The following is a 20,989-nucleotide window of genomic DNA, read 5'->3' as shown; positions in this document are numbered from 1 at the left end:
AAATTCCAACATTAAGTTATGAAAACGATTTAGGCTTGTATTTGCCCATTGGAAGCCCAATCTATTCTATTTTTATTTCCTAGTGTTTTACACATTATTGTAATTATTATATTGAATTACATTTAATAATTATATATCAATTATAATTACTTTAAATTTATTTTTATTTTTCAGTGTAGGATATTTCTCACCACCAGAAATTCAGGAATTAGAGATTCTTCTCTTGCTTTTCCTCACCATCTATTTCTGCTATCACAATGATTATTAACTAATCATCCCCATCAAATCTCTTAAGGCTATATGAAACATCTTTTGTTTTCCATTATCTTAGCATATTTTTTATCAAAAAATAAAAAGAAGTTATGCTAAGATGAGGTCAAAATAACCCAATAGTTAAGTTTTTATTAGTTGTCTTGGTATAATGTGTTCATTTCTTGTTTTGAATTTCACAGGGTCTTATCAATATAACGTCCCAGAGTCATTACCTGTAGCCTCAGTTGTGGCCAGAATTAAAGCTGCCGATGCAGATATTGGAGCTAATGCTGAAATGGAGTACAGAATTGTGGATGGTGATGGATTGGGCATTTTTAAGATTTCTGTTGACAAAGAAACACAGGAAGGAATCATTACTATACAGAAGGTAATGTTTTCTTTATTTATCTCTTACCACAGATTACTGAGAAGTCCTGTCTGTTTGATGGGAGAATGCACTAGACAAAACGAATGGCCATATGGGATCATTACTATTTTAATTTTAGTAAGATAAACTATGCATTTATTTTTAGGTGTCAGACTCTTAGGGAACCTTGAGTTACATTTGTAATAACACCCATCAATTCTATTCTTTAAGAAACTCACAGCCGTTATCTATAGCACTATAAAAATAAAGCAGACTGGCAATGTGCTGTTTTAAAGACCTATTTGGAGAGATGAATATGTTTCTGCCCTGACTGTTCCACTAATGAAACCCTAAAATCAACCAAAACCCGTGTATGCAAACAACATATGCTATTATTTTCTCCATGAATGAAAATAATGTAATTTCAAGTAGAAACCAAAATGTTGAAGACTTGCTACATTAACAATTATTGCCATTTAAAATTTATAGTAATTGGGAGACTTGAATATTTCATACAAGAAGAGCATGAAAAGTTGTAAAACCTATCGTAATTTCTAGAGAGTGTGAAAGAGACGGAAAGTCAGTACAGCCTAAACTAAAGATTATTTTCCATAATATATTTAAATTAGTTCTCAACACAGTTATAGGAGAAAATGGACTCTTCTCTTTTCAATATAGAGACATGACTTTTTACAAGTATTTAATCAAAAATAATAACTCAAAAGCTGTTATTTCAAAATGTAGTCTTAGTTTATCAACTATTTGAAACATTAAAAATATATCAATATATTGATCCCTAAGATATGAATTTTTTGTCAGTATGAAAATCCAGTGTATAACTTTGTAATTAATGCTTTTCAATAATTAGCACATATCAATAAATAAAGTTATATTTTAGTTGTTATAGGAAAACATATGTTTGATTTCAGACCAATGAGAAATACATTTCTGCAATTATTTCCAGTGGACAGCTGCTGTTTTAGCTAAGCTGGTTACAATCTGTGTATAAAAGTTTTAATAACTAGAGTAGGCCAACTGTTGGTAAAATGTTTTGTTTTGTTGTCTAAAATAAAAGGAATTCAGTAAGGTACAATGCTGCTCAAAGATTTCAAAGAGTCATCTGAAATCAATCTGTTCACATTCAAGAATTTTTAATGCAAACTGAAACTTTTTATTGAACAACTACCTGTATTTTATATATTATAATGAAGGTAGCACGAATCTTTGAAAATTCTAAATTCAATATAAAATATTTGATTTAGTAAAGGAAATATAAAACTTATTTTCTAATTTTATATCATTTCTGGAAATTTTAGAAAATTGTTAGAAAAGGAGACATAAAAAACCTAGGTTAAAAATTATGTCATCTAAAAGCATAAAACTCATGAAAAAATTGTAAGGATAAATTTGATTATCACTTATAACAATAGAAAAGCATCACAATCATTATTATTCTTACAGCTAGCAATTAATATCTGTCAGGCTTTTCTTTTTGAGTAACTTACAGGCTTTATTTTATTTTCTCAACAATTTCATGAAGCTACTATTAGGACACTGAAAATATGGAAACATTATAAAATATTGAACAATTGAAGAAATGGTAGATAATTGATATTATCATATTAAGAAATTTGCATCCATCATTGTAGTAATGTGGTGATGTTGTTTTTGCAAATAAATATAAAATTTTTATTGAAAAATTATTAAAAAGGCAGTATCCAAACTTTTACAAAGTCACATTTTATAAAAAGTATATTTATGCAGAATAACAGATTACAAGAAAAATGTTAAAATGTTAGTAGTATCATTTCTAGATCTTACCTTTACTGCTTTTTCAATAATATGTAATATTCAATAGTTATTGTTATAATTGAAATGTTGTTAAATATATAAAAGAGTTATTCAAAGGCCAAACTGAACTAAATCTCATTAAAAACACTGTATAATCTACTTTGACTATTATTAGAGATGGTAATTATTTTACAGATGTAGAAATAAGTCACAGACAGGGTATTCAGTGGGCCCAAATTTCATGTATGAAGTTCTCTTAGGTATTAAGAAAGATATAATCTTCTATTTAATAAATTATGATTTAAAAACATTCCAAATTTTTAAAAATTTAGATTAATAGAATTTTTGGTTTTGATACTAGAGATTCGTTACTTCTGCCCAAAATCTGAGTGATGCTTTGAATCTAATAAAAGTCCATAATTGGTTATTATTAAATATTTATTCATCAACCATTATATGAGAAGTTGGCTAAATATTTTAACAATTTTTTCACGGAATATGAGGTCAAAACTCCATTATTTTTACTTGTGATTGTTAGCAACTAAAATTAAATTTTATTTTCTTAAATGGCTTCTAATACATAAATACTTGTCTAATTCTTTGTTTTCTTATATAACATCAAAGATTAGGAATAATTAAGCACACAGAATGTACAGGAGAACCTTAAGAAACAACAGTGGTGAAAAATTTCATATTACTTCTGTGTCATAAGTAGCCAAGGTAAATCTTCATATGTAATGAAGCAATTCTTGTTCATCCTGAATTACTATGAAGTGTAGAATCAAACCGAGTAGTTATCAAAGGTCAAAAAAATAACATTTAGTTACCCAGGGATTTTATACACATCAGTAGACAGTTCAGATGTTGAATGCTATCATGATTTTCTATATTATTTTGAGCCTAAATACATTGTTTATATGAACAATAATTTAGACTAAGAAGTTAGTCATAGTTTATTACTCTTAAGGGGATGGCACTAACTTGCTTTCAGCTTTCTAACATGCAAAGTAGATCTGATTTTTAAGTTTTATCTTAATGTGGAGAATATATATACCATTTGAGGCAGAACCATTAGATTCTAAAAGTAAAATAATGTGTAGCAATAGATGGCATGAACCTAAGCAGTATGGTCTGCAATTTTTATGTTCATTAATTCATCATGATAGAATGCATGGGTGTTAAGATGAGATATCTGAAATTTTGCTGTTTGAAATAGGTAAAAATATTTTTAAAAATATCTATGGTGCTTTTATACAGAGCAGATAATATCAACATGGAGATAAATGAAAACAAAATCTCAGTTTTCTTCATGCTAAAAATCTTTAGGCTTAGCAAATGTTACTTTTTACTTTCTTCCTACACTCCTTCTTCTCCATGTAGTTCTGAGTAGATACTAGATAGTGGAAAATTAACTCATATACAGGAGCTTAATTTTTATTTCCAAAGCTCCCTCCACCTCCAAACTAATTTTTAAAAATTTTACAATTTTTTATTGTCTGTTAATATGTTCCAGTGTCCAAACAATCCTACTTTCTCATCTGCATTGGAATAAACAAACATAAATAAATAACTTCTGTAAGAGTTGACTAAATATAGTGGAAATGATACATTTGAGTTTTACTGCAGTTTAAGCTTATAGTGTTGTACAGTTGATCCTTAAAAAACATGGGCTTTAACTGAGTGAGTCCACTTATATATGGATATTTTTTCAATAACTATATTACAATCTTTTTGGAAATTTGTGACAATTTGAAAATACTCACAGATGACTTATGTAGCCTAGACATCTTGAAAATTTTAAGAAAAATAGTTATGTATTGAATGCCTAAAATATATGAAGATATTAGTCTATGTGTTAATAGTCTAGTTGTGTTATCAGTAAGGTTTCTGGCCAACAGTAGGATGTTAGTAGTTAAGTTTTGAGCGATCCAAAGTTATACACAGATTTTTGGCTGTGTCAGGGGTGGTTCTCCTGTTTTTCAGGGGTCAATTGTATATTCATCTGGTTTTTAGATGAAAATTTACCATTAATTCATAATTTTCTTATTCTCAGCAATTATTTTATTAATGTATTGAAATATATAATTCAAAGTTTATGTGTAGCTTCTATGCCTCTTACCCTGTAATTGGTTCCAGAATAATCCAGGATTTGTCCTGTTATCCTCAAACATTGTTCATATGCTTTCTATGAACTGCAGAGAACTATTAGATGCTTAGAATTGGGATCTCTTAAACTTGCTTTCAGTTTTCTAGTGAGGAAAATAGATCTGATTTTTAAGTTTTATCTTAATGTGGATAATATATTTACCATTCTGAGGCAGAACCATTAGATTCTAAAAGTTAAGTAATGTATATAGCAACAGAAGGCATGAACCTAAGCAGTATGGTCTGTAAAATTTTTATGATCATTAACTCATCAGAATAGGATACATGGGTATTAAAACGAGATATTTGAAACTTTGCTATTTGAAATAGGTAAAATTAAAAAAAAAAATGTGCTGCTTCAGACTCATGGTTGCCAGATACATATCACTATTCCTCAGTTTCACTCAACAATCTAGAGCAGTCACTAAACTACTTGTAATTCCTGGAAAGCAACGTAAAGTTTTTTCCAGTTCTTCAAACCTCCCCCTGCCTGCTGACTCCCCTGTGCTCTGCTTTCATGCCCCCTACCATACTCATCTTTTGAGTCTAAAAAAACCGCTCCTGTTATTTCTTTAAACAGTAAACAGAAGAAGCATAGTGCTTGGACCAGCAAGATGTATTTTTTTTTTTTCTAGGAAGGGAGTGTGTGTGTGTGTGTGTGTGTGTGTGTGTGTGTGTCCCTTCAGTCATGGGAACTGGTCTAATCATGGAATGTAGATGTCCCAGTTCCATAAATATTGTGATCTTTTTCATAGACTTAGCTGTGGTCACAAGGATTGAATAAATATCCAAGGCTTTTTAGAAGTGTCCAGGAGAACTCAGGCCCCATCTGTCAGCCAACTGGTCAGTTCTATCAGGGCTTTCAAGGATTTGAACATGCCCTGAGGAAGAAGTTGAATAGTGGATGCATAACACTGTTTTTCTCAGGTAGACAAGGGAAAGCGGCACAGAGGTAACCACCTGTGCAGAGACTTCACTTATGAGATAACCTGCTAAATACAGAAAGAAGAACTGGGGCAATTTCACTGGAGAATAATGAGGAAGGGAATGTGGGCAACAGATGAGGTAATATAAATGAGAGGGCTCTTAATGCTCCTTCACAAAACTGCTGCAGATAAATAGGAACACATAGGTACAGTGCTTTGCAAATAGAATGGATTCCACATGATACATATTGTAAGGTATTTTTGGTGCAGCTCAATAAAATATGAGTAGAAAATTAAAATATTTGTTTATTTCCCTTAAACACTTATTCATGGAAGTGTCTGTGATAACTTTAATTCATTTCAAGCCTTTCGCTTCTTTTCAAAGGACTGTATTATAATTAATATCAATATTTATTTAAAACATTATTACTTTCTGGTTATAAATACATTTCCTCTCTCTCTCTTTCTTTCTTTTTTCTTTCTCACTCTTCTTTCTTTCTTTGTCTTTTCTTTCTTTCTTGTCTTTTCTTTCTTTCTTTCTTCTTTCTTTCTCTCTCCTTTTCTTTCTTTCTGTCCTTCTTTCCTTCTTCTTTCTGTCTTTTCTTATTCTTTCTTAGCCTTGAAGTTATTTTAAGTTTCTTTCTTTGCCTCTTCCTGTCATGATAGCTCTTGGCTGTTTATTTTCCCTTTGACATTATCCTAAGCTTAGTGATCATTGCTTCACTTCTTAAGTTATTTTTATGTCCCCCACACCTAGTTCATAACCTGCTTCTAACTTCTTCATTTTTAAATACATCTTTTTAAAAAATTGCTGTTTAAACTCAAAACTATATATTTTTATTATTCCAACTAGTCTTAAAAGAATCTACCTAATACTAAGGGAAACAGAATAATATCAGCAATTGAAAGCAAGCAGTGAAATAATTATTATAGAATGATATTATATACTTAGAAATTCTAAAATAATTTATCACAATTTTGTTAAATTAATGAGAACTTTCAATAATGAGAGCTACAAAACAAGTTAAAAATGAATACACTCACTGTATATACTTCATGAGAACATTTGTGTGAGTTTCTGGGCTTACTCTAACCATGGAAGAGCAACCTGTGAAGACCTATGTAAGGAACATCCATCACTCTCATTCACATCCCTAAAACCTTCCATCTTAAAAGAATGTGATCTGCTGGCCCAACAAAGGTGCCTTTACCCCCATTTCCAGGTGTCTTTCCATCATGAGGCCAACGGTATCTCTATACTCAATTTCAGAAGAAAATATTTGCTTACCATTTTGTAACTAGAGTATATTTGGAGTTGTTTTCCCAGAATCACGGAAGTCTTGTTCTTAAGATTCCTCAGTCTGAACTAACAGTTTACTGTTTGTGGCCCTAACAAGACAGGATTTTGATTTTCAATTCTACTTACCAAGATTTAAATAAACATGGAGCCTACAGTATACCCTAGATAAAACTTTTCCAGGGACCTTTCACAGCAGGAGAGATCTGCAAAACAATATATGAGTCCCCTAAGTTCAGTATTCTTTCTGTCCCAGAAAGTAGTGGCATTGTATGTGAAATTTAGAATGGATTTTTGAATCCGAGTTGGAAGACTAAAACTCAGAAATTCTGGAAAAAAAAAAAAGAGATAAATTTGGCCTCCTTTTATCACTGCAGAATATTTTTAAAATTTTACTGAGATAGCAGTCCACCAAAACGAACAGTTTTTTGGTTGGTCTCCCAGTCCCTTCTCCACATAAGAAAACATTTACAACCAGACGTTGCTCAGATGTTGACAAGATTTTTGTTATAAGTCATAAATGTGCTTGTTCTGGTGGTTCTGAATGTCTCAATATTACTTCACATTTGGACAATCAAGTTTCAATGTCCATCTGGATAGAGTAACTTCTATTGGAATTAGATTACTTTCTACCTGCAAACCATGCTTGATAATCATCTGAATCTATTTTCTCTCTATTCTATACTATAATAAAGCTTTGGTCCATACCCTTTTCATAAATAATGTACTATTATATGTACATTATTTATGAATGAGATTTATTCCAGTTTGTGAAAATTGTCATTGTATTTTGCAGCATTTGAATGTGCTATACTTGGCATAGAATAATTTTAGAAGCAGGAAGAGAAAAACACAAAAGCAATCATTTTTAAAATAAATATTTGAAAAAGAATAAATAGAGAAACACGAAAAAATGCTGGTGGTTATTCTATTATTGTGTCAATATCTTATACAGAAAATATTTATTAATATGACAAAATGTGCAGAATTTGGAAGGCTAAAGATTGCTGTAAATAATGACATAGAGTTTTTTATGATTTAATCATTCTTATAAGAATAAACCTAATTATATAGTTTAAAGGTAAAAATGATGATGAAATTTTCATCTTAAACAGTTAAAGCAATGCAAATACTATTTCTTGACCATTTATGAATGCTTCTGTGATACCCTTTATAACCAGTTAAATAGGACTTGAAAATTTACGTAGTGTAAACATAGAGATTATCACATTTGAGTGAATACAATAGTTTTTGTTTTACCTAGAATTATTTCTTTTTACATTTGCTATCATAACTTAAAATTAGGTACTTCAGTTTTTTTCAATTTTTTTCTTTAATATAATGGGAGGCTCTCCTCCAATGGACCTCAGTTTTCAATATAAGTCCTCAGTTGTGATTAAATATGGATTTTTTTCTATAAAACACATTACTATGGAGTTACTATAGAATAAAAAATGAGCATTTTCAAAATTAATTTCCTATGAAAGACACTAGCATCCAGTATCTGACATGTGGTTTCTTTGGTGGTCCACATTGTCACACTATTAAGACATTTAGGCTTTTAAAGGCTAATTTTGCTGTGCTAGATTCAAAATATTCTCATATCCATACCCTATGAAAGGCTGAATGAAGTCAAAATAATAGAGCAAGATGTGGAGGCGTTGTTAATGCCGTCTGCCTGCGATTCACTGCGCTAAGTTAGATAGCACAGTGTCCTTCCAACCTTCAACTCAAGCTGCACAGATGTGGACGATCTGGGGTTTACTATCTTGTATTGAAATGTTTCTTTTGCCTATTACTTGCAATATTGAGGGCTAATTTCCACAATCAAATATGTATTTCATTTAGTATTTCATAAATGTTGCTGATATGTGGTGAGAGAAAATCAAACCAAGGTTAATTCCAATTTATTTTTCTTCCTCTCATTTTTATTTTCTTTCAAACATTTTGTTCAATTAATCCTGCTGCTCAGGATGCATATTTCTTAAAATTGAGCAAAGACATTGCTCTCATTAGACCATTATAAAGCATAAATTTTGGATTATTTTAGTTTTCAAGGCCGAGAAAATTTGGTGAGCTTCTGGACTTCAGATTATGTTTTCCACTTAATTCAATCATTGTTACTATGTATATAAGTATATACCGTTTTAATCATTATGTGTGTGTGTTTGTGTATATAGACTTATTTCTGCTAATTAAGGTATAAATTTACCTGTGCTTGAGTAGTCAAGAGTAGAGATGAACATAGAGTTTTATTAAAAAAAGAAAATAAGAAATCAACATTCTTTGAAGAAAATTATACTAATTTACATGTTGACACATTTGACCTGATCAAAAGGCACTGACTTTTTTCACTTAGGAGTATTTCAACTTTTGTTGATTTTGTTCACTTAAGAGTATTTCAGCTTTTGTTTGATTTTTTTTTAAATTTTGATAGTTGTTATAGCAGTATTCTCAGAATATGTGTATATCAAAGATGTTTTCCAGTGAGTCCATTATGGAATTTATTTTGCTGAGTACAAGTCACAGATCATGTAAAATTGTCCTTCCTTTCCCCCCAGCCCTCCCATGGTGTGTTGATTCCTGGGTCAATTTCAATGGGTAGGATTCCAAGAAAGAGATATATAAGAAGTAGATAGGAGAGAATTTAATAATTGTATGAGGAAGGTTAAAAGAAGAGTTTAAAGACAAAGCCGGTGTTTTTAGTTTGTGTAAATAGCTGAATACTTGTGTTGTTCTTTGAGAATGAGATGGAGATGTATAGGATGGCTTGGAGCAAGTGATGTTTGATGCACTGTAATAGCAAGGTGAATATGTTTAAGAAGTCGTGAATATAGGTCTGTAGTTCAAGGAAAAGGTCTATAGTACATTGTTAGGTCTAGAAGTTATATGCACATGCATGGTAATCGAAATTAAAGAGACCATTGATAACATCCATGGAGGGCATACATTAAATGATGAAAAGAAGGCTTTAGACAATTCTTGGTGAAACTGAAAAATGTAAGTTATCATGGCAAAGAAAGACTCAGAGAAGGCAAACTGTTTTATTCTTCCAGAATTAAGGTATTTTAAGAGGAGTTAAAAATAACTTATTAAAAAGGCTAATAAACCAAGTTTTATATTTAGATGAATAGAAGAAATTGCATATATTATCAATAGAAGAGAGAATTGATGGATCCTGACATCTATGATACATAGTAATGATGGGACATAACGGATAAGGCAAAGATTCGAATAGTCAAGGAACTGGAGTTCTTGCTGAGTTCAAAGAAATTCCCATGTCAAGATCTGACTTCTCCTCCACTGTTTAATTTGGCCATTTCAAGTTTATTTTGGTTCATTTTATCAGGATATGCTGCCATCACCTGACAAAAACTGGTCACCAACTCTCATTCTCTCTCTATCTGTGGTTGTATCAACTACCTTATTGCTTAATAAATCATCCCCAAACCTGGTGCTTTAATTTCCTTAGCTCATGATTTTGTGGGTCATTAATTTGTCCTGGGCTCAGTAGGATGTTTTTATGCTGGTCTTAAGTGGGTTCACACATGCGTCAGCTATTGTTCAGCATGGTGGCTCTGCCTCCATGAAGGTGGCTGTCTGTCTGCCCGGAAAACAAGGGGCCTGGACCTCTGCCTCCTGTCATCCCTTGGGTAACCTGGGCTTATGTCAAGAATGGTAAGAACAGAGGTTGTATGGTCTTTTGAGGCTGTTAGACAAAATTGGCACATCATAATTTCTGCCACATTATATCAACCCAAGCAAGACACAGGACAACCTAGATTCAGGTAGTGAAGGGAAAAACATCCCTGAGAAGAAAGAAGCAATACGGTATTGTGGACATAGGGAAAGTCAAAAAAATATGTTGAGATCCAGCACTGCTCTAGAGAGACTAACTAACCTTCAGGTTACACTTCATGAAATGGCAAAGAAAATACTGAATCTCAGATCTGCCCACTTCCCTCATCATCATTTCTCCTCTGTTAGCCTATCTCACAAAGTCATTTTATTGATCAAGATCAGTTAAGATTTGCCACTGTTTGATGAAGGGTTCCAGGAAAGCATATGCTAAGGTGTCTTCAGGTCATAATGTGGATTCTGCTTTCCAGACAATGTATGAAACCCTCTAGAAGTCATTGGGTATAGCTATAGTGCACACTGGAAAATGTTGACCTCAGCATAGTATGGGAATTGGCCTGAGCTGTAAGGTAAACCAGGTTTTAGATGCTGGGCAGAAATGCCGTCCTTTCCAAGGCTTGTTTTCTGCTTTATGCTTATAAAATCAAAACAGACTACCTAAGTTCACAGTAGGAGGCTGTGGTAGACACAATAATGCCTCCTCCTCAAAAAGATATTCACGGAATATGTGAATGTTTTACCTTATGTGGTAAATGAATTTTGGAAACGTGATTAAGTTATGGAGCTTAATGGGAACATTATCCTGGATCACATAATTGGGTGCAGTCAAGGTTCCTTAAAGAAGAAAGAAGGATGAGTCAGTGTTATAAAAAAGAGATACAGTAACGGAACCCAAGCTTGGAGTGATGCACTTTGAAATGGAGGAGGGGGGTATGAGCCAAGAATACTGCAGATTTTGGACACTGGAACAATTCTCCCCCGAAGCCTCCAGAAAGAATGAAGCTCTGCCAACAACTTGATTTTAGATTTCTGACCTCCCAAACTATAAAGCAATAAATTTGTTTTTAAGCCAGTAAGACGTTGGTAATTTGTTACTGTAGCAGTATGAAATTAATTAATGCAGAAATCAAAATGGAACATTTCTGTGGGGGCGAAAGCTGATCCAGACAGGAGAACAGAAGAGAGAAAGGAAAACACTCGTTAACTAAGTATGAATAAGAATCTGGATAGGCAGAGCCAGAAATTCTGTGCTCAGTTTAAAATAATACATGATGGCTGTGGTTACTTTGATGATAACATTCCTCAATGTTAACTTGTGTTACTAGATGATGAAAATAATATCTCCTGATATTTATATCATTATTATATTCCTGATCATGTCTTGTATAATTTATGGTTTTAGTCTCCAATCATTTCTGCATTATTTATTGTATTTGTTTCAACCTACCTTTGGAGCACAGATACTTTCTAGCTACTGGTAATAATATATTTGCAAACTGCAAGTGTTTGTTCATGTACTGTCCTAATATCTGTGTTCAAGTATAATTAAAATAATAATGATAATGACCGTCATAAAAGTATAAAATAGACATGGAGACAACCAGTAATCTCTTTTGCTTATTCTGAATTTGCTTACACTTATTTTACTGTTTTTCAGGTAATTTGTTTGGCCTTAGATTTTTTTTTTTCTCTGTAAATCAGTAAATCTCTATTTTATTCAAAAACAATCATATCTATTGTAGATTTGTAAGATTAATAAAGTTAGGATCCTGTTATAGGAATCTCAAGTCTAGTACCGTTAGAATGATAAGAAAGTGTCAGTTCCACTGCAGAGAATACACAGAGCTGGCAAGGCCTCCAGAGCTCCTCTCCCCCATAACCCATAGACCTCTATGAATGCAACAACAGCGTGCACCTAGATAGAACATAGTATTTGTTGTTTATATATTATCTTTCTCTCACCTTCTTCTCTAGAAAATATAAGTTCTTGCTAAAATTCATGAGTCCCAAAAATTTCAAAATAGAGCCCTCGTCTACCTACCAAAACCACTTTCTGTGAAAGCAAAAATTGCACAGGACAGTTAAACAGGTAAGGAAGACTTCATTCAAGGCTGTTGCAATAGGAGAGAGAAACCAGACTCAGTCCAAACTCAACTTGGCTAAAGCAAAGGGCTGCAGAGTTTTTATGAGCCAGGATGGAGGGTGGGGATCACAGGCCAATTGTGTTTGATAATTGGCTTTAACCAATAGGAAAGTAAATGTTCTTGTGTCATCATGACAGGGGATAGTTTTGCAATTTGGAACAAGGCTTCTGCTGAAGTTAGGCTCTTATCCTTTTACAGAAACTGGGATGTATTGGTTCTGTCTTCCTTAATGATAAAATTTCATAGAGATGGCTTTGGGGTCCTTGAGGAAGACATTCCTTGTTAACAAAAGTGTCAAGAGGATTTTTAAAAGATTTGCATATTAAAAGGGCAGAGAAAAGATTTACAATGACAAATTTTCGAAAGAGAGTTCGGGACCTAAAATTAGAAAGAAACCTGTCTAAATTTACTCAAGCTAGAAGAAGCATAAGGCCTTCTTGGTCATAACCCAGGGAAATAAGAAAATAGAAACCACAGAACGCAGTTGTTCATAATAAAGAGGATGTATTTTACTTTGGAAAATTCTTGGGGAATCATTATATTTAAATGTACAGAATTATTCCTGCTCTTATACCTCATCCAAGGTTGTAGATCAGGTTTAAGGTTCTGGATAGTATATTTATTTAGAGAATTTTTCTTCTTTTTTTTTTTCTTTTGAGATGGCATCTTGCTCTGTCGCCCAGGCTGGAGTGCAGTGGCGTGCTCTCAGCTCACTGCAACCTCTACCTGCTGGGTTCAAGCAATTCTCCTGCCTCAGCCTCCCGAGTAGCTGGGATTACAGGCACGAGCCACTGTGCCCAGCTCACTTTTGTATTTTTAGTAGAGACAGTATTTCACCATGTTGACCAGGCTGACCTCGAACTCCTGACCTCATGATCTGCCCACCATGGCTTCCCAAAGCGTTGGAATTAAAGGTGTGAGCCACTGTGCCCGACCTAACATAAAATTATTGTAAGGGAAAAGTTATAAATGAGGGTTATTTTTCCATAGGTATGATCTCATTTAAGTCCATTTAGGAAAAAATATTCATATTTATTTGTTCAAGAAGTAAGGAAAAGCTACGGATATTGAAAGCTACAAAATATACTTTCATCTGAAAAAACAGCTAGAATCTCCAGAGAAAGAAATACTCTTAATGATGGCAATCCATCATAGAACTATTGAACAAAATCAACATTAAACATAAGACATTAGTATATAGACACACACATATACACATACACTATCCAGCCCTGATAGTGTCATGCTACCATTAAAGAGAACAGAATGGATAATTTTAGAAGGATTTAACTTGGATCAATTCCTGAAACATTAACAACATCATTGGCTAAAGGCGCAAGATCTGTAAGAAGGTCATTGAACCTAACGAGTATATATTTGGCTATAAACCAGAAGCAAAGCTATATTAATGAAGAAAAATAAAGTGCAATGATTTTATTAAATGAATTCAGTAATTAACTTGTTTTAATATTGAAAAGACTACAAGTGGCAGGGGAAACTTTGAGACTCCACTATTTGTGATAGTCATATTTTTTAATCCAACAATAGAATTTGCCAAAGACAACCTAGGTGCCAGAGCGGAACAAAGATGAGAAACATATACTCTTTACTTTCCATTTGCTTATTATCTAGCAGGAAATAATGCTTCTAATAACAGCATAATAGTAATACAGCACATATTTATACAGTGATTATTTTGTGTCAGTCACTGTTCTAGGTGCTATTTATTTCTCAATAATTTACAAAAACCTCATGAAGTTGGTGAGGTCAACAAGGGCTTATGCAGGATAACATTATACAGTGTGATGGATACACATGACCGTGAGTTCATGTAGTATCTGTGCTCTTTAAACGTGGGCTTTTTGGACTTTCACTAGAACTCTTTGCTCTTTACTTTTCATGTGTAATAATATTGTCTTAGTCTGTTTGGGCTACTATAACAGAAATATACGCTGGATGTTTAAACAGCAAATATTTATTTCTCACAGTTATGGAGGCTGAGAAGTCCAGAGTCAAGATTTGGTGTCTGATGAGGGCCCTCTTTCTGGTTCATACACAGCCATATCCTGTGTCCTCTCATAGCAGAAAGGGTGAGGGAGCTCTCTGAGGTCCCATTTATAAGGGCACTAATACCATTCATGAGGGATCCACACTCAAAACCTAATTAAATCCCACAGGTCCCACCTCCTAATAGCATCATCTTGGGATTTGAACGTATGGTGGTATAATTTTGATGGTATTTGGGGGGCGGACACAAATATAAAATGCAAAAGAAACACTAATCTTACATTTTTTAAAATGCATGTTAAAGTTGTGTTTGTGTGTACAACTCTTTGTAGTTAGCTCTTAATATAAAAAAAGTTTTATTACATAGGTAAGGGGATTATGGAAATGCTTATTAAGAAGGTGATAGTCTCTAGAAAATTTCTCTGAGAGGAATGACTAAGTTATGTGCGAAATAAATACAATTTTTGAATCATCTGAGAAAGAAGGAGCAGCAGGTGATATATACTAGAAGAGAGAAAGTGTACGGGATGCTGATCACTTGTAATGTTAGCCTTACCATATTGGGCTCCTTAGATGAGAGACTGGCAAACAACTGCCTGCCTGTTTTAGCCCAGCCCAGGAGATAAAGATGGTTTTATATTTTTAAATGACTGGAACATCTCAAAACAAGAAAACTGTGTCATGATACATGAAAGCCATATAGAATTTAAAATCTGAGTTAACTATCAAAAAATTACTATTTGAAAACAATCATATTTATTCGTTTTCATATGGCAGACAATGTATGCCCTGCAAAGGCTAATAGTCACTAATACTTACACTTCACAAAAAAGTTTGCAGACCCTTGCCTTACACAGAATTCTTTTTATTTAATCTTTTTAATTCTTTTTATTTAATCCTAATTTATAAATTCAAATTATAAATTTAATTATAAATTTAAAATTAATTGTAAATTTAAAGACTACTTTTGTACTTTGGAAACTAATACAACAAAAAAACTGCTTCTTTCTTTTAGTGTCTCTAACACAGATGTCACTCAAAAAGTATCTACCGGTCTGTAGGTCCCTTATTTGATTCCAGACTTGAAGTGGTGAAGCCACAGAGTCATTCTGGGAATGCTAGAGACGCTAAAAGAGAGAAGAAGCTTTTTTTTTTTTTAAAAATCCTGGTTAAATTTCCAATTATGTAAGTATCCACTTATACGTATGATATGTTTGGCTGTGTCCCCACCCAAATCTCATCTTCAATTGTAGCTCCCATGATTTTCATGTGTTGTGGGAAGGAACCAGTGGTAGATAATTGAATCATGGAGGCAGTTTTCCCCCATACTGCTCTTGTGGTAGTGAATATGTCTCATGAGATCTGATGGTTTTATAAGGGGGAGTTTCACTGCATAAGCTCTTCTTCTCTTGTCTGCCACCACGTGAGATGTGCCTTTCACCTTCTGTCATGGTTGTGAGACCTCCCCAGCCACGTGGAACTGTGAGTCCATTAAACCTCTTTCTTTTGTAAATTGCCCAATCTCAGGTATGTCTTTATCAGCAGCGAGTAAACGAACTAATACAATGTACTTTCAAACATGGAGATAATTTATTTAGAAATTACTTTTATTTTTTTCTATTTCTTTCTTGAGTGTCTTTTCTCAGTTGTTATTATTCTTCAAGTATAATCTTAATAATTAATTCTAATCGTTATGGACTATATTACTTATCTAGAAATCAACAATGAGAAATCAAATAAAAAGTAAATTTTACTGTAAAACTTTATTTTTTATTCAAATGCTTAACAGTCTTATTCATCACACTGTTCTCCTCTTTGAAAACTAGATCCTGGCATATTCTGATGTGCTCTGAAAATAATTTTGTGAAGCAATTCCTTTTGTCTGTAATCTTGATTCATAGACTTTCACATGAATTCTTTTATTGCTTTATTTTCATAATAGCTTTTAGGCAACCAATCATCATGCATAATACTGTGTTTCATCATGACTTTTTAGCATCCAGATGTCTATACCTCATGTTACTGCCTTTTAGACACATTTAAAAAAATAAGTTGCTATAAAAAATTGCATTCATTTCTGCAGTAAATTTTAAATTATTCTTTCATAAGGGAGACAAACTTTTACTTGAATACAGAAATACTTGGTATGCCTTTTGCTAATGTGAAAACCTGAATAAATAAAGTTGTGGTTTTGCATTGATTTGAAAGGAGCTGACAAATGGGATTTCTAAGCATATTCTTTTACATACAGACACATCACATTTGAAAATAAGTTTTCTCTTATAGTTAGTAATTTTTATAAAGAATATAAGGACAAACTGAGATTATTATCCAGACTATTTACAAGTATGTTTTGATTTCTCAGTAGATGCTTTTAGGTAAATGAGAATGCTTCTGAGAAGTGTCCCCAAAATAAAGGTTGGAATTTATATATAGGCCCAAGAAAATTTTAATGAATAGGTCAGGTTTCTTAAGAGAAAATTTGCATCAGAATCACCTGATGAGCCTTCTAAAAATATATCTACCTGTGCCTCATCCTGCACCTGCTGAATCAAAATCCCTTGGAAGGGGCCACACATAATTTAGAAGGGTCTCTGGTAGGTTCTGATTCTCACCTTTGTTTGACCACCATTGGACAAAACCAACTCTTAAATAATAAAAATCCAAAAAAGTTAGCCTCATAAAAATATTACTGAGTTTGTTAATACAATGTTGTTATGGCAGTATTTTCCATGTGCCCCAACATTTTTATGTAAAACCTTAGATAAGACTTAAAACTTTTTCATTCTGGAGCAATTCTATAAAGTGTTTTTGTGCTCAAGAAAAACAATATACCTGACTATATTTCTTCCCTTGTTTCTCACTTTGACCAGCAGGATTCTTTGGGTCAGATATATAGTTTAATTTTCAGCCTCTTGTACTTGAATATCTGTGTTCTAATTTTTGTTGTTGTTGTTGTGTTAATTCAAGAAAAGGAGGCTCAAGAATGTATTAAGACTCCCCTATGTATCAAAAGCATTTTAGGTACTGGGAGTAATAGTGATGAACAAAATGGTCAGGGCTTCAAATCTAGTGGCTAAGACAGATGTTAAATAAGCATTTTAGTAAGTACAGTCTGGTCTAGATATTGTAAGCCTATTTTCTGTATTGATTTATACACTTTTTTTTTCATTTTTCTTACTGAGAGATAAACCATGGGATCTCTTTAATATTTGTGTGCAAACATGCATATATATGTATATATTCTTATGTATATATACATACACATATATGTGTATATGTATGTAATGTGTATACATATATTTTTATATATAAAATGTGTATATGTGTGTATATATGTGTTATATTTTATGTAGCAAAGTGAATATGCACTGTACACAGTATGGGATATATGATACACAATACAGTATGTGTATATATATCCTATTTTATACCTATTTTATACTTATGTAACTATATTGTTTTATTTATTTTGGTTATCACATCCTTTGTGGGTTAAGTTGGAATAAATGTGTGCCTGCATATATACACATACGTACACCCAAACATATAGTGAATGAATTAGAATTACAATTCACAGTATTACATATTAGCTCACATTTCATAATGTTTTATTTTTACATACTGACAACTAAGTAAAATATGTATTATATTTTGCAGTATTCCTATGCAGTTTTTTTTAACTATTTTTAATTCTTTTTGTTTTACATCATTAAATGTAAAAAGAATTTGGGGACAGTTTTGCAGTGGTGAGACTGAAATTGAAAGTCATAAAAAGCTGTTACTTTCTGTATCCACTGAAGAAAAAGGAGCATGTTATTGTCACAAACAACGTCTACATGTTGTGTGTATGATTTTTATTTTTCGAAGATGATGCTGTGCTAGTGCAACTAGTTTAATTGTCCTTATAACCTTTTTCAGCTCTCATGTGGTTTGAGTTGGTCACTAATTTTTAGGAAAATTGTAGCATGTAAATCCTGTTGGAAAATTAGATACAGTGTAAAGATTCTGAGATATAACTGTTAACCTCCTAAAATAGAGATCTAGTGTTGTGGGAAATCAGGGACCTCGAATGGAGACCCCAAGGCTGGAGCTGAGGCAGAAGAACACAAATTGTGGAGATTTCATGGACATTTATCACTTCCCCAGTCAGTACTCTTATAATTTCTTATGCCTGTCTTTACTTTAATCTCATAATCCTGTTATCTTCATACACTGAGAATGTACATCACCTCAGGACCACTATTGTACAAACTGATTGTAAAATATGTGTGTTTGAACAATATGAAATCAGTGCACTCTGAAAAAGAACAGAACAACAGCGATTTTCAGGCAATGAGGGAAGATAACCGTAAGGTCTGACTGCCTACAGGGTCAAGCAGAATAGAGCCATATTTTTCTTCTTGCAGAGAGCCTATAGACAGATGTGTAAGTAGAAGAAATATCACTGAATTATTTTCCCAGCAATGAATATTAATAATTGAGACTCTGGGAAAGGAATGCATTCCTGGAGGTAGGTCTATAGACGGCTGCTCTGGATTGTCTGTCTTATGCAGTTGAGATAACAACTGAAATACACACTGGTCTCCTGCAGTACCCTCAGGCTTATTAGGATTGGGAAATTCCAGCCTGGTAAATTCTAGTCTGATCGGTTTGTCTGCTTTCGAACCCTGTTTCCTGTTAAGATGTTTATCAAGACAATGCCTGCACGGTGGGACAGAGACCCTCATCAGTAATTCTAATTTTGTCTGGCCTTGTGATCTTTATTGCCCTTTGAAGCATGTGATTCCTTGTGACCTACTGCCTGTTCGTACACCCCCTCCCCTTTTAAAATCCCTAATAAAAACTTGCTGGTTTTACGGCTCAAGGTCATCATCACGGTCCTACCAATATGTGATGACACCCCCAAAGGCCCAGCTGTAAAATTTCTCTCTTTGTACTCTTTCTCTTTATTTCTCAGATTGGCTGACACTTAGGGAAAATAGAAAGAACCTACATTGAAATATTGGGGGCTGGTTCCCCCAATAATCCAGTATATTTTGATGGAGGAATAGTGAAGGCAGACATGATGGGTGCTTCATGGAGAAGAACTGGCCATGTTTGCAGACTGAACAACCTCAGGATGGCACACTTGCCCCTGCAACCACACTTTGAATGCCCTGAAAACTCAGAATCCTAATGGAGTCCCCAAAATCACTGACCTTTAAATGAGAAATTCAATAGAAACTAATGTTTTTCTTAATTGTTAAAGTACACCGTGGGTAGTACAGTTAAATCACATGGTGGAAGAATATACATTGAAAGTCCCTGTTGGAAAAATATAAATTTGACCAGTTTTTCTTTCAAATAATATTCCAAAGACTGATATCTGTCTGTTCATGCAGCGTATAGCAGCAGAGTGGATGAAGTTGATTCAGAAGCACTAACCATTGTTTGTGAGCCAGGAAAGCAGCAAGAATTCTGATTGGCATTGTTATTTATTATTTTTGAATGCTGATGGTGCATTTACATGACAGAGTCTTTCCTGTGCTTATTGACATTCATAAATGAAAAGGCTCTGCTTTGCTGACTATTTAACCGGTAATTTAATTTTCCTAATGACTTTCTTTACAGGAACTGGATTTTGAAGCCAAAACAAGTTACACACTACGGATAGAAGCTGCAAATAAAGATGCCGACCCCCGCTTTCTAAGCTTGGGTCCATTCAGTGACACAACAACCGTGAAGATAATTGTGGAAGATGTGGATGAGCCCCCTGTGTTCTCTTCACCGTTGTACCCTATGGAGGTGTCAGAAGCTACCCAGGTTGGGAATATCATTGGCACTGTAGCAGCTCATGACCCAGATTCTTCCAATAGCCCTGTGAGGTAAAAAGTCATTGCTCTCCTTTTCTATGGTTTTACAAACAGTGCATCTTTATTCACAACTCTTGTTTTACGCTATGATGCTTCTTTGTTCATAACAAATAAAAAACTATATATATATACAGAGAGAGAGAGAGTTATAACAGCAGAGGTAAAACAGGATTAGAAATATACATTTTACTAACTCAAAATCGTCATCTGATTATCAAGGCCATTATCAATGAGCCATGTTTTTAGTCATCCATTATTATCTACAAGCCATAGCTTATGTTTCTATTCAACTGATTATCCTGAACCTATTTTAAAGCAAAGCATGTTCAAAAATGAAGCGATGCATGTTTTAGTTGTAGGATACATGCATATGTTAGAAAAATAATTGTATCAGCAATTCAAATTAGGGACTAATTTGAAAACAAATCATTTTATTGATATTGGTCTACTTGAACGGTATATATTTGTTCAGTTTAATATTTCCACTTAAAAAATTTTAAAAAACTATCTACATGTAAAGACTATTAAGAATATCCTTTCAGTAGTCTTATATCAAGGCTAGACAC

General features: G+C 33.3%; 1 protein-coding gene across 2 annotated transcripts in view; it reads left to right on the top strand.

The window, feature by feature from the left end:
- Positions 1–20,989, top strand: part of CDH7 (cadherin 7, type 2) — a 135,398-nt gene that overhangs the window by 78,262 nt on the left and 36,147 nt on the right. For both annotated transcript variants that reach the window (XM_011974140.1, XM_011974139.1), the window contains exons 6-7: positions 453–640; positions 20,182–20,435. In XM_011974140.1, coding sequence (XP_011829530.1) covers positions 453–640; positions 20,182–20,435 — 442 coding nt within the window. The remainder of the gene's footprint in view (positions 1–452; positions 641–20,181; positions 20,436–20,989) is intronic.

Source organism: Mandrillus leucophaeus, unplaced genomic scaffold (genome assembly GCF_000951045.1).
Source record: "Mandrillus leucophaeus isolate KB7577 unplaced genomic scaffold, Mleu.le_1.0 Scaffold142, whole genome shotgun sequence".
Taxonomy (NCBI): Eukaryota; Metazoa; Chordata; class Mammalia; order Primates; family Cercopithecidae; genus Mandrillus; species Mandrillus leucophaeus.
This window is presented reverse-complemented; position numbering and strand designations above follow the sequence as displayed.